The sequence below is a fragment of the Scyliorhinus canicula genome, chromosome 24 (genome assembly GCF_902713615.1).
Source record: "Scyliorhinus canicula chromosome 24, sScyCan1.1, whole genome shotgun sequence".
NCBI classification, from domain to species: Eukaryota; Metazoa; Chordata; class Chondrichthyes; order Carcharhiniformes; family Scyliorhinidae; genus Scyliorhinus; species Scyliorhinus canicula.
In genome coordinates this window covers 1,628,268-1,643,375 of record NC_052169.1, presented here as the reverse complement: position 1 = coordinate 1,643,375, position 15,108 = coordinate 1,628,268, and the positions used below count along the sequence as shown (strand labels likewise).

The 15,108-nt window shown below is 50.7% G+C and overlaps 1 protein-coding gene across 1 annotated transcript in view; it reads right to left on the bottom strand.

Moving 5' to 3' along the window:
- The window catches only part of LOC119956875 (chondroitin sulfate proteoglycan 4-like), a 94,497-nt gene that overhangs the window by 49,263 nt on the left and 30,126 nt on the right, over positions 1-15,108 (bottom strand). Inside the window, exon 2 of the mRNA XM_038784414.1 lies at positions 6,684-6,847. Coding sequence (XP_038640342.1) covers positions 6,684-6,847 — 164 coding nt within the window. The remainder of the gene's footprint in view (positions 1-6,683; positions 6,848-15,108) is intronic.

Below are 15,108 nucleotides of genomic sequence, written 5' to 3'. Positions count from 1 at the left end.
GAAACCCTATACTCGACCCCGCACCCTGCCCAATCTCTCTCCAATCCCTCGACACTTTAAGCGCCATTGCTACTGGCTCTAATGCCAAGGGGAAAAGCAACAGGGACAGAGGGCACCGCCGTCTTGTCCCACTGTGTAACCCAAAGTACCCTGAGCTCACTCGGTTTGTCCGCACACTCGCCACTGGCACTTTATTCAGCAACTGGACCCAATCCACAAACCCCTATCCGAACCAGAAACTCCCCAACACCTCAGACAAACACGCACACTCCACACAATCAAACGCCTTCTCCACGTCCATCGCCACCACCGCCTCAACCTCCTGCCCCAAACAGCCCCCACCCCCCACCCCCCCCCCCACCCCCCCCAACCCATCCCCCTCCCCCGGGGACATCAAAATCACGTTAAGTAGCTTCCAGACATTACCCGACAATTGCCTTCCTTTCACAGAACCCGTCTGTTCCTCCCCCATCACCCCAGGCACACAGTCCTCAATAACTTGGCATCGACATTCAACAACGATATCGGGCGGTACAACCCTCACTGAATCATAGAATTTATAGTGCAGAAGGAGGCCATTCGGCCCATCAAATCCGCATCAGTCCTTGTAGAGAGCACCCTACCTATGCCCACACCTCCACCCTATCCCCACATCTCCACCCTATCTCAGTAACCCCACCTAACCTTTCTTTGGACACCAAGGGCAACTTAGCCTGGCCAATCCACCTAACCCGCACATCATTGGACTGTGGGTGGAAACCGGAGGACCCGGAGGAAACCCACGCAGACACGGGGAGAACGCGCAGACTCCACACAGACAGTGACCCAGCCGGGAATCGAACCTTCTTAAGGTCCTTATCCTTTTTAAGAATCGGGGGTGGGAGAGGGTGGGGGGGGTGGGGGGGGGAGCGGGTGAGGGGGGGTGTGTGAGGGTGTGTGTGAGCGGGTGTGTGAGGGGGGGTGTGTGAGGGTGTGAGAGGGGGTGTGTGAGCGGGTGAGGGGTGGTGGGAGCGGGTGAGGGGGGTGTGAGGGGGTGTGTGAGGAGGTGTGTGAGGGGGTGTGTGAGGGGGTGTGTGAGGGGGTGTGTGAGGGGGTGTGTGAGGGGGTGTGTGAGGGGGTGTGTGAGGGGGTGTGAGGGGTGGTGGGAGCGGGTATGTGAGCTGATGAGGAGCAGTGGCCCAGCTCCATCCCAAACCTCTCAGAAAACTCCACTGGGAACCCGTTCGGGCCCAGGGTTGTCCCCGCCTGCATCGCCCCCATGCCATCCATTACCTCCCGCAACCCAATCGGGTCTCCAGGCCCAGAACCCACCCCTTCTCCACCTCGGGAAACTCCAACCAATCCTGGAAATGCCTCATCCCCTCTTTCCCCCCTCATAAAGCCTCCTATAGAAGGCCTCAAATACCCCATTTACCCCCTCCGGGTCCATCACCACCTTACCCCCTTCATCCCTCACTCTACCAATCTCCCTAAACGCTGCTTCCTTCCTCAACAGATGGGCCAAAACTGTACTCGCCTTCACCCTGTATCCATACACTGCCCCTCTGGCCCTCCTCCACTGACCCACCACCTCCCCCGCCTCCCACTAACCCAAACTCCATCTGGAGCCATGACTCTCCTTTAGCAGCCCCTCTTCTGGCACCTCGAGCTCCTCCGATCCACCCTGAAGATTTCATCGACCAACCTTACCCTCTCCTCCCACTCCACCCTCTCCCTGTGCGCCCGAATCAAAATAAACCCGCCCCTAACTACCGGCTCGAGTGCCTCCCACAACATGGCAGCTGTGACCCCCACGTATCATTCACCGCCACATAGCCCCGAATGCCCCTTCTCATCAGCTCACATACCCTCTCACCCCCTCACACCCCCCCTCACCCACTCACACACCCCACTCACCCCCTCATGCACCCACTCCCACCCCCCTCACCCGCTCACACACCCCATCACCCGCTCACACACACCCTCACACACCCCCTCACCCGCTCACACACCCCCACTCACCCCCTCACCCGCTCACACACCCACCCACTCCACCCCCCCTCACCCACTCACACACCCCACTCACCCCCCCACGCACCCACTCCCACCCTCCCTCACCCGCTCACACACCCCATCACCCGCTCACACACACCCTCACACACCCCATCACCCGCTCACACACACCCTCACACACCCCATCACCCGCTCACACACACCCTCAAACACCCCCTCACCCGCTCACACACCCCCACTCACCCCTTCACCCGCTCCCACCCCCACCCGCTCACACCCCCCCTCACCCACTCACACACCCCATCACCCGCTCACACACACCCTCACACCCCCCCTCACCCGCTCACACACCCCATCACCCGCTCAAACACCCCCACTCACCCCCTCACCTGCTCCCACCCCCACCCACTCCCACCCCCCTCACCCGCTCACACACTCCCACCCCCGCTCACACACCCCACTCACCCCCCCTCACCCACTCACACACCCCATCACCCGCTCACACACACCCTCACACATCCCCTCACCCGCTCACACCCCCCCTCACCCGCTCACACACCCCATCACCCACTCACCCCCCCACGCACCCACTCCCACCCCCCTCACCCGCTCACCCACCCCATCACCCGCTCACACACACCCTCACACACCCCCTCACCCGCTCACACACCCCACTCACCCCCCCCACGCACCCACTCCCACCCCCCCTCACCCGCTCACACACCCCATCACCCGCTCACACACACCCTCACACACCCCATCACCCGCTCACACACACCCTCACACACCCCATCACCCGCTCACACACACCCTCACACACCCCCTCACCCGCTCACACACCCCCACTCACCCCCTCACCCGCTCCCACCCCCACCCACTCCCAACCCCCTCACCCGCTCACACACCCCATTCACCCCCCCACGCACCCACTCCCACCCCCCTCACCCGCTCACACACCCCATCACCCACTCACACACCCCCTCACACACCCCCTCACCCGCTCACACACCCCCACTCACCCCCTCACCCGCTCCCACCCCCACCCGCTCACACGCCCCCTCACCCGCTCACACACTCCCACCCCCGCTCACAACGCCACTCACTCACACTCACACCGCCTCACCCCCACTCACCCTCTCTCACACACCCTCACCCACTCACACATCCCCTCACCCCCTCACACACAGCCACCCACTCACACACATCCTCACCCACTTACAGCCCCTCACACACTCCCTCACACACACCCTCACCCGCTTACATCCCTTCACACGTTCCCTCACACACACCCTCACAACCCACACCCCTGTCACCTCCTCACACAACCCCTCACCCACCCCCTCACACACACACCCTCACACACACCCCCTCACACACACAGCCCATCACACACGCACCCTCACGCACACACCCTCACACACACCCCCTCACACCCACCCCCTCACACACACACACCCTCACACACACACACCCTCACACACACACCCTCACACACACCCTCACAACTCACACCCCCCTCACCTCCTCACACAACCCCTCACCCACCCCCTCACACACACCCCCTCACACACACAGCCCATCACACCCACCCCCTCACACACACCCCTCACACACACCCCCTCACACACACACCCTCACACACACCCCCTCACACACACAGCCCATCACACACACACCCTCACACACACCCCCTCACACACACAGCCCATCACGCACACCCCCTCACACACACAGCCCATCACACACACCCTCACACCCACCCCCTCACGCACACACCCTCACACACACAGCCCCTCACACACACCCCCTCACACACACACCCTCATCCGCTCACAAACATTTACGAAAAAATCTATCCAGGAACACATCCGGTGCACGTCGGTGAAGTATGAAAACTTCTTCGCCCTCCCAAATCTCCACGGGTTCGTCCCCACCAGGCGCTCCATGAACTCCCTCAGCTCCCTAGCCACTGCCAACCTTCTCAACGACTTGGGACTCGACCGGGCCAGGCTCGGGTCCAGGACCGCATTAACTCCACCCCCACCATAATCAACCGGTGCCCATCTAAATCCAGAATCCTCTCCAACACCCGGCTCATTTAATCCACATCATCCCAAATCGGGGCAATACCATTAACCGGGACCCCCGGCATCCCCTCCAGCTTCCCACTAACCCCCATATACCTAACCCCCGGATCGACCACAATGCTTCCCACCTCAAATAACATCCTGTTATTGACCAACACCACCACTCATCTTCGTATAATAAGAACCTTTAATAATAATGAAGTTACTGTGAAAAGCCCCTAGTCTCCACACTCCGGCGTCTGTTCGGGTACACAGAGGAAGAATTCGGAATTCTCAGCCGGTACGGGAATTGAACCCGCGCTGCTGGCCTTGTTCTGCACCACAAACCAGCTGTCTAGCCCACTGAGCTAAACCAGCCCATATCCAGCCCCAATTGGAGCACCTGCCCCATCCATCCCTTCCTCAGCTGCGTCTGACCCCCCCCGCCCCGCCCCCCCGCCATCTACTGCCATCTTTCCCTTCCCAACTGCGCTACACCAACCATGCCTATGTCAGCAGCCCTCCCCCTCCAAAACAAAGAACCAACCCCCACCCCCACACTCCTTCCTCCTGACTTTGAAGGTATTTTGATGCTTCTTTGTTCTTGATAATCTCTCTGCTTTGCAAAAAGACCACTTATAGATTGCTACTTAATACCATATCCCAGAGTTTGATTCCTTGCCACTTTTGGGAGCCACTTCCCCAGTAGGCTGCCCACACTCATTTTTTGCAAAAATATACTTTGTTTATAAAATATCTAAAAGAACAAAAACATTCCGAAATGGTCATTACAGAAAGTGCAATGATAGTTACATTTTCTGTGAAGATCATCATGTTGCACAGCGGTGCTCCAGCGCTATTGTGATACTTCATGTATACGTTCAATGTGAGTCACACAGCCCAGGGGAGTCTATACATCTCCAGCCCTCCAGTGCACAGTGCACAATGACCTTTCCCATCGCGCCTCTGCAGCAGATGTCCCAAGCTTTTTAAGTCTCACGTTCTGTGGAGTTTAAAGATGCAAATGTCTGCCTAGTGGAAGGATATGGATTGGACTGACTTAGCCTGTAGTCCCGGCCTTCGGAATGTGCTATTTTACAGAGTATGAGGAGCTTACTGCACCATAGGTGTGCGCAATGCTTAAATAACGGTAGCATTGTGGAGAGGGCTCTATAATTAACCCCATTGTGGATCAGTGTGACTGACTGAGGGAGAACAATATTGGAGCTTTACATTAAGGAGTGTGTGGACCTCACAGCAATGAGAAATATGGCTCAATAAACACAAATATTCTTGTGAAATAAACACTATTGCATTATACATACAAATCCATCATCTGATGGGACATTTATTGCATACCAGCTTGACTTGTGTATACAGAAAATGGAAAGTTTAACGGCAAAAGGAATCTGGACCAATTAAGTAAATGGGTTCAGGAAGCTCAGATGGACAGGCCACCAAGTTAGACAGATAGTCCTGCACTTTGGTCAACTTATTTTTGGGGTGGAAAAAATCCTTTTCAGGAGATTAAATTGATTTGGATAGGATCCATAATGTTATGCATGGCTGTGGAATAAACAGACTTAACAAGACAAATTATATTTTTGGGTCTCTTCTGTCACACAGACAATCCTTAAAAACTCTGTACCCAGAATTTCCTCGTGGCTCTCCGTGCTCTGTAACTTAGGTGCAAGCTTTGTCCGTGTGTGTAAGTGGGGGTTCTGCTTGTCCGCCAAGGTGTGGGTGAAGGCCTTAGGGAGGTCTTGGTGTTCAACTAGCTCCATGCACTTTTGCAAGAAAGCAGGTTAAACTTTAATCCGGAAAGAGCCAAGTCAGGAAATTTATTGGTGGCTGAAGACTCAGGTATTTTCCTGCTCTAAATCGGTCTGAAGAGTGGATTCCCACGTAAATGCACGGGCCATTCTGGAATGGACGTGAACTAAACCCAGAAAAAAAGGTTAGCACAGCAGATTGGATTACAAGAGGCACTCAAATGGTTCATTTATATGGCAGGAAAGCAAGATATGACTGTGCGTTGAAAATACTAACCAGTGTTGGGTGGGGTTACTGGGTTATGGGGATAGGGTGGAGGTGTTAACCTTGGGTAGGGTGCTCTTTCTAAGAGCCGGTGCAGACTCGATGGGCCGAATGGCCTCTTTCTGCACTGTAAATTCTTTTTTTAAAAATAAATTTAGATTACCCAATTATTTTTTCCAATTAAGGGGCAATTTAGCGTGTCCAATCCACCTACTCTGCACATTTTTGGGTTGTGGGGGCGAAACCCACGCAGACACGGGGAGAATGTGCAAACTCCACACGGACAGTGACCCAGAGCCGGGATCGAACCTGGGACCTCAGCGCCGTGAGGCGGTTGTGCTAACCACTAGGCCACCGTGCTGCCCTTGCACTGTAAATTCAAGATAATCTATGATAATCTTCTCTGTTCATCCAATTATGATAATTATTTTGAGGCATATTTCACTCAGAGTGAAAACTCTTCCCTAAATGAACTCCGAGTGTGGTTATTATGGCTAAAGTTTATCCATCTAAATAACTGTGAGCAAGGTTATTATGGCTGAATGTCACAATTGGTTTAAATACAGTTTAGCCCACATATTACTGTACCTGTAATGCTCCAGCGTACAACTCCATCAGCAAGTAGTCACTGTGACCTGAAGCTAGGAAAAGAAGCCCATTTTGTCTTCTGGTCAGGAACTTCATGGAGAGCCGGCTGGTGGAAAACGCCCCAAATTCCCTCACCTCCATGTAACTATCTCCGAAGAATGACACTGCAACAAACAATAAAATATCATCCAGGTGAATACAAAGAAAGTAGCACAAGATAGATATACATTTTCTTCTTGCTAATCCCCCTCTTTCTACGTCTCAACATGTTGACTCCTTGCTAGGGTATAATTCAGCCAAGTAGCCATTCTTCAAGCTTAAACCTTGAGAACTATTCAACCACTGGAAGTATCACAGCAGGACCCAGTTCTGTTCCTGCTTGCTAGCCTTACAGCTCTGTCAGCAAAGACTGTTGGATATCACACGTGGCTGAATTATGGGCAGCACGGTAGCGCAGTGGTTAGCACTGTTGCTTCACAGCTCCAGGGTCCCAGGTTCGATTCCCGGCTTGGGTCACTGTCTGTGTGGAGTCTGCACGTTCTCCCCGTGTCTGCGTGGGTTTCCTCCGGGTGCTCCGGTTTCCTCCCACAAGTCCCGAAAGACGTGCTGTTAGGTGAATTGGACATTCTGAATTCTCCCTCTGTGTACCCGAACAGGCGCCGGAATGTGGCGACTAGGGGCCTTTCACAGTGACTTTATTGCAGTGTTATTGTAAGCCTACTTGTGACAATAATAAAGATTATAAAGATTATTTCCACTCCTTGGTCCATTAATGCCGAGTTCAATTGTAGCACCCCCACTATGACCCTGAAGGTTGATCTCCGTGTAGGAAATTTCCATATAGTAGCATTTCAGTAACACTGTGGAAGAACACACTTTGTGCATCACAAACAGTGGCTTCACTTCCTTGGCGGCAAAGTGCTTTGGAATGTCCTGAAGATGCAAAAGGCGCTAGAGGATTGCAAGTTCTCTCTCTTCCTCTCCTTCGTGGAAGAGAGAAAATTAACAGCAGAGCCAGAGGTGGAGAAAAACACATCATGACGCTATGAGCAAGTTTGAGGAAGAATATAAAAGTGAGATTTTCAGTGGCTGGGTAAAGAGGTGAAAGTGTGCGAGTAAGATACATTGTGGGTGGCGGAGGAGAGGAAGAAAGAGAGTGTATGCACTCTTTTTCCACTATATCTATAATCTAAGTTGCTAAAAAGGCTCCATTCTTTTTAACGGAAAAAATCTCAGTGATTTGGCTGCAGTCTGCTATTCATCAGTTTGTGCAGAGCAGAAACAGTGAGCGAGTACAAGTGCTGTTTTATGATGGGCCCAATAGAATGACTCACCATTTCCTGAGTAACCCGTTTCCCCCCCCCAGATTATTTGTTTCTCTGACAGAACGTCTAAAGGACTGAAATAGGTTGTTGGGCAGTAGTGCCATTAAAAAGTGATCCAACATCGTCACAAAGCCTTACTTGAGGATAGTCCTGACTAGCCCAGCCATTCTGTGCTTTGTAGCAAGAGATTATGATTCACTCAAAGGATCTCTGCTTGCAGCTGTAGCACTGATCTACTGGGAGGCTTCACAGAGCGTGCATGCTTTCAAAAGCAAATGTACATCAAACAATAACCACAAATAGTGTCCTTTTCACATACTGCAGGGCTTTTTTTTCCAGATGCACATTTAGATCTCGGGGCGAGCATTTGACATTTCAGCTGCTGGAACCGAATCTGCAGCTTTCAATTTATTTCTGCCCTTACACTGTATTCAACAAGGAGAGGAGCATCAATAAATGGCATCGGTAACATTATCACTTTTCATTACATTGCCGTTTCACTTGGTACTAATGTTAGTCTGGCTCCAATTCCCCTAATGTGCTTCCCTTTTTGACCTGGCTGATGTACCATGATGTTGGGCACCTTTTAACATGCCTTCATCAAATCGCTAATCATTATCGACGTTGGTATTTAGATTTGGTCACCTATTTTACCACAAAGATTATCCCAATCCTCGCCTACACATTGCCCAAATATGCATACTTTCCAGCAGCAGTCATTGGATAGTAATAACAATAATCTTAATTATTGTCACAAGTAGGCTTACATTAACACTGCAATGAAGTTACTGTGAAAATCCCCTAGTCGCCACACTCCGGCGCCTGTTCGGGTACACAGAAGGAGCATTCAGAATGTCCAATTCCCCTAACAAGCACGTCTTTCGGGACTTGTGGGAGGAAACCGGAGCACCCGGAGGAAACCCACGCAGACACGGGGAGAACGTGCAGACTCCGCACAGACAGTGACCCAAGCCGGGAATTGAACCCGGGATCCTGGCGCTGTGAAGCAACAATGCTAACCACTGTGCTACCGTGATAGTAATCGGGAATTAACCCTGGTTCATTTTCCTTGCTTCATAAACACCAAGTCCTTGGAAGAGTTCTGAGCACAAAATCCAGGCCGATATAATGTCTTTGTCCTTTGTATTCTTTCATTCAGGATTCTAACTCCGTGGTTGATGGAAAGAAGTATACCTGAAGGGTTTTAGGACATGCTGCGTTACTCAGAGCTGACCTGTACATTGTTAGTGCTGTGGGAGGGGAGCAGCCTGCTGTGGCCTCTCAGGGAGAGAGACGGCCAATTCAGTGTTAAAAGCTGAATAAGGCGCAGCTTGAGTATTGATCCATGCAGGCGTGTACAGCGACTCCACAAACTCAATTCACAAAGCTTCCTCAAAGATTTCAACCCACCCGGTCTGAATCAGATTTGAACCCAGAAGTTAAAACCTTATTACTAACACATTAAATTTCCCCCACACCTCTCACAAATCTTTTTAAATTAACCCACCCACTCAAACTCTCCGTCTCCTGTTGCCAATAGCAATATTTCTACAACATACATCTGTCCCCGTTACAGGGCTGGAAAGTCTGTTTTTTATATTCGGTGTATTATTTCAAACTAGAACTTTAACATGTTCTGCAATTGCTTAATTGATTATTGGCCTTCGTTTTTTGAATTCTTGTGGGAACATATTATTTTACAATTGTTTTGCTTATGGGACTCATTTGTGGTTTAGTTGTGACATTGTTCTAAAACCTTGATATTTAACGCCTCGTAATTAAACATTCTCCGTATTTGAAAGAACTCACATTGCTTGACAAGAGCAACAGGTGCTGACCAGAAGTTACAGAATTTAAGGGGGAGATATTTAGGAGGCAGTTTCAGGTGGGAAGAACAGTAACGAGGCCATGGGGACAGAATTCCAGAGGCCAGCCATCCTACTTCCAAAACTGACCACATCGTGACACAGAGGACAACAGACAGGAATAACAGACTGGAATAACAAAAGCCTGGTGTGTACAGCCAGAGGGGGGACCCAATAGGCTGGGGCCAGGATGTGTAGGGCATTTATATCTGCCCCTCTCCCTAGGGCGTTCACCGGAAACACTTCACTTTTGTAACCTGAAAAAGCTCCAAACTTTTCCAATATGCCCATTATTCTATCCACACAACAGCAAGTCATCTGCCTACAGAGAGACTCTAAGCTCCCTGCCTCCCCTTACAATACCTGACCACGCTCCTGATACCCGGAATGCAGTAGCCAAGAGTTTGAAAGCCAGCACAGACAGAAGTGGATATACAGGGCACCCCCGTTTCATACCCGTCTCTCCGGAAATCTCCCAAACTAATCGGATTTGACCTTACGCTAGCCAATGGGGGGGGGGCCACATATAACAACCCCACCCAAACCCTCCACCTCCAGCGCCATCTCCTTATTCGACTTCTGCCAGGTACAGTAACCCTTCAACATTCCACCTCGGAGGAGAATTCAATTCCCACCACTTATTTCACACAATTGCCAACCAAAGTTTGGGCAGCAAGGTCCAAATCCGAAACCTTCATGCAGGAGCCACTCTGTGTGCGACCGGTCGGCACATGGCCATCACTGAGGTCCCTCTGCTGAATCTATTTGTTCAACAGAGAGTGGAGACTGAATTTGGGATCTTCCTGGTCTCTATGCACAGTACAGTCTTGGTCTATATCGTTCAGCATTGAGATATTGAACACCAGACCACAAAAGCTGGAAGAGAATTTGTGATGCTTTGAAATCTGTCCATGAGCTCCAGTCGATCGTGGAGTACTCCAACCATCAAAACCACTCAGAGTAATACTAATAGAATGCATGCAAATATTCACACATCCATTCGGTAATAAAGAAACACCATTGGAGAAGGATTGTTTACGTGGCATTTTAAACATCAAACATTTTATTAGTTTTGGAGTACAACAGCCGTTGCCATGTATAAGCATCTCATGACAGTCAATTCCTTTTTAAGTTAGCATATTCAGCTGCATAATGGTAATAAGGGTTTGATGCAAGCACTGCTTATGTGGCAATCAGTAAGTTTGGTGACAACCCCGAGACTATTAGAGCTGCTGGAAAAAATGCAGCTGGAGTGGGATTGAACAAACCGTATTGAAGAAGCACAAAAAATATCAGCCAACCTCAACTCTGAAACAAGACAACCCCTCGGCTGTCAATGTGCACATTCCACCAGCGCTTAGTCATTATTTGCTATGTGGCACAGAAGCTAAAGTTTGAATATGTGCTCACTGGAATATTTTATATTAAACACACAGAAAAAAACAACCTCCCATCCTCGGTGACTTCATAAGTACATGCATCCCACAGTATGCTGGTGAACTGTACAGAAGAATGGTCGCTTGCTCTAAAGCAGCAAAGGGTTTCTGCTATCTGTGGAACTGTATCGCAGAAAGAGTGACCACTTTGTGCAGAGGTGGGGCAGATAGGGAGAAAAGTAATAATACAATTGGAACTTCACCGAGGAGCTAGCATTCAAGGATAAATAACAGCAAAGCTTATCTCCGATCCTATTTATCAATACGTATAAAACAATATTGTTAATCCAATTCCATCTTACAGTCCACCCGACAACGATATTTCATGGAATATGCTCATCCCCTGAGTCACTTTGAAAATTGGCAGATCCACGGTGCAAATCTGCTCTTGATTTTGAATGTTTCCTGCTGACAATTACTTACTGAATAGCTGCACTCAGTCAGATTGAGATTCCCTTCAAAAAATGTTTCAGGAAACGCATTTGGTAAATTTATATATAATGTTATAAATTTAGACAGATGGAGAACAAAAAAATGAGTAATTTATTTGCCATTGCAAGATTTGTTAATAAATGCTTCTGAGTAATGGAAGGTTCACTTTAAATGTAATCACGTTGGTTTACCTAAACCAGTCATTTCCTTACAGAACAGGCGTCAGGTTTGAGGGCATTTCCAACATGGCCCCCAATCACTGTACCTTTGCAAAGGAGGTCTGGAGAAACACGAAGGCCGGGATTCTCCCGTTATTGGCGGGACGGCCCGACGCCAAGAGCGGCGTGAACCACTCCGGCGTCGGGCCGCCCAGAAGTTATAGAATCCTCCGCACGTCCGGGGCTAGGCCGGCACCGATGGGGTTGGCGCAGCGTCAACCGTCGCCGAAGGGCCGCCGGTGTGTTTCTTGCTGATTCGCAGGGGGTTTCTTCTCCACACCGGCCATGGTGGAGCCTTACAGAGGCCGGTGAGGAGGGAAAGAATGCCCCCACGGCACAGGCCTGCCCGCAGATCAGTGGGCCCCAATTGCGGTCCAGGCCACCGTGGGGCCCCCCCCCCAGGATCCCCTCCCCCCCTCTCCCCCCCCCCCAGGATCCCCTCCCCCCCCCCCTCCCCCCCGCCCCACCAAGGACTCCACTAGCCGCCCTCCAAGCCTGTCCCGCCGGGATGGACCGTGTCCATTTCACGCTGGCGGGACTAGCCAAAAACGGGCGGCCGCTCGGCCCATCGGGGCCTGGAGAATTGCCGGCGGGGCTGCTGCCAATGGTCCTCGACCGACCGGAGCGGCCTGATTCCTGCCCCCACCCGAAAACCACCGCCGGAGAATTCGGCATCGGAGCGGCGGAGCGGGATTCATGCCGCCCCCCCCGGCGATTCTCCGACCCAGCGGGGGGGGGGGGTCAGAGAATCCCACCAGAGGTGTTTTTTGTCGAGGTCACGGCTCTGTGCTCTCTGGGCTCTTCCCAGGGACGCACACCGAGACAAAACATCAGCTGCTGCCGGAGGATCGGCAATTTGGTGAAAGGCCCTCTTTGGTTTGATCGAAACTTGGTCTTCCAGCGCAGAGTTTTCCTGCCCCGTGTGTTGCAGACTGACACATTCTAAAGCCCGGGACTCCGTGCTGAGGGAGGCACTAAAGCTTGGGGCAGCTGCTACAGAGGCACAAAGGGGGAAGGTCGCTGACTGAGACCTTTCAGCCAGAGTGAACTGTGGAGCTGGGAATTGTATATAACCCCCTCGGGCTGTGTGACACACATTGAATGTACACAGTGAATATTACACGTGTCACAATTATATTGAACACCTCAGAGTGCAACTTTATCTATGTAGACAACTTAAATACCAGCTGTAATGACCACTTTGAAATATCTGTAATGTTTCTTTTTTTAAATAGATTTAGAGTACCCAATTCATTTTTTCCAATTAAGGGGCAGTTTTACTTGGCCAATCCATCTGCCCTGCACATCTTTGGGTAGTGGGGGGTGAAACCCAAACCACATGGACAGTGACCCAGGGCCGGGATCAAACCTGGGACCTCGGCACCATGAGGCAGCAGTGCTAACCACTGCGCCATCGTGCTGTCCCCCAGTAACGTTGCTTTGACTGCATTGAAGAACCTCAGAGAGCAGTAGGGACAGGTTTCTCCATCCCAACGCGCGAGGTGCCGCCGGGATTCTCCGTTACGCCAGCTGGTCAATGGGGTTTCCCATTGTGGGGCAGCCCCACGTCATTTGGAAACCTCTGGGCTGCCAGTGGCGGAGAATTCAGCCAATGGTGTGTGTAGAGACCCTGAATATTATTGCACTTTGTGTGACGCCATTTTGAAACGTTTGCAATGTTCTTTCAATATCTTATGAATAAAGTATATTTTTGAAAAAAAAAAGTCCCCAACCACTGTTACTTTCCCTTAATAGCTGCCCCCATAATTCTGAATGTGGGAAGCTAGTTTCTCATTCACCCCAAGGGAACACTCCTCCGACTTCATATTTCAGAATAACCAAATGTATCCTTCTTCTATTCCCAGGCTGATCAAAATTACTCCTTAAATCCATCTGTTTGGATAAAAAGTTGCTGACCCAGATGAGGTTTACAGGACATCAGAAAAACAAAGTGAACTTGCATCTTAAACATCCTGTTTGAAATGATTGATTTTGCAAAATCTCTGTTATGCGAGTAACAAAGAGGCTTCCTATACAGACTGACACTGTGCCCCAGGCCCTGACTTCACATTTTCAGTGTGAAATGCACTACCAGCAAATTTTTTTAAAATGGATTATTTTGGGTACGTGGAGACTGAAGCTATTTGGTGAAATATGCAGGGGGATTGAGAAAACCCTTGGGTGTAGGAAGTAATAACCTGCACATGATGTGGTTGGGTAGCTATTATCGGGAGAAAGCTGTAACGTTTTGCGGGGCTTCTCCTAGCCAGAAACAATTGTTACTGTTTCTTGCTGATCGTGTCACACAAGGTATCAGACAATGACCATTTCCATCAAAAAATAATCTAACCATTGTCCTGTGGTGTCTAGCCCCCTCAAGGGGGGGGGGGGGGGGGGGAATCGGCCGATAGGATCACATGACCAGGATCACATGACCCAGGAAAATCAATCAGGGATGAGGGTGGGGATTCGCCCCAGCAAGCATAGGCTTTTCCCTCAGATCGATTCTCAACGCTGATTGGCAGCCACCAAGCTGTAAGATAGTATGTCTTAAATATCAGTCAGTTGTTTTATACGTAGCTGGTGAGCCAAAGTTATTATACGTTCCTTGACATTCAATGGCATTACCATCACTGAATCCCCACAACCTGGGGGCGGAGGGTTGGCATTGACCACAAACTGAGCTGGACCAGCCATACAAACACTGTGCCTGCAAAAGCAAGTCAGAGGATAGGAATCCTACGGTGAGTAACTCACCCCCTGACTCCTCAAAGCCTGTTCACCATCTACAAAGCATAGGTCAGGAGTGTAATGGAATACTCTCCACTTGCCTGGATGAGTGCAGCTCCAACAACACTGAAGAAGCTCAACACCATCCAGGATAAAGCATCCCGCTTGATTGTTCCCCCTTCCACAAACTTCCAGTCCCTCCACCACTGACACATTGGCAACAGTGTGCACCATCTCCAAGATGCACTCCAGGAAGTCACCAGCGCTTCATAGGCAGCACCTTCCAAACTCACGACCACTGCTAAAAGGGCACGGTCAGCATATACCTGGGAACCCCACCAACTGGAGGTTTCACTCCAAGCCACACATCACCCTGACTTGGAAACGTATCGCCGGTTCTTCACTCTCACTGGGTCAAA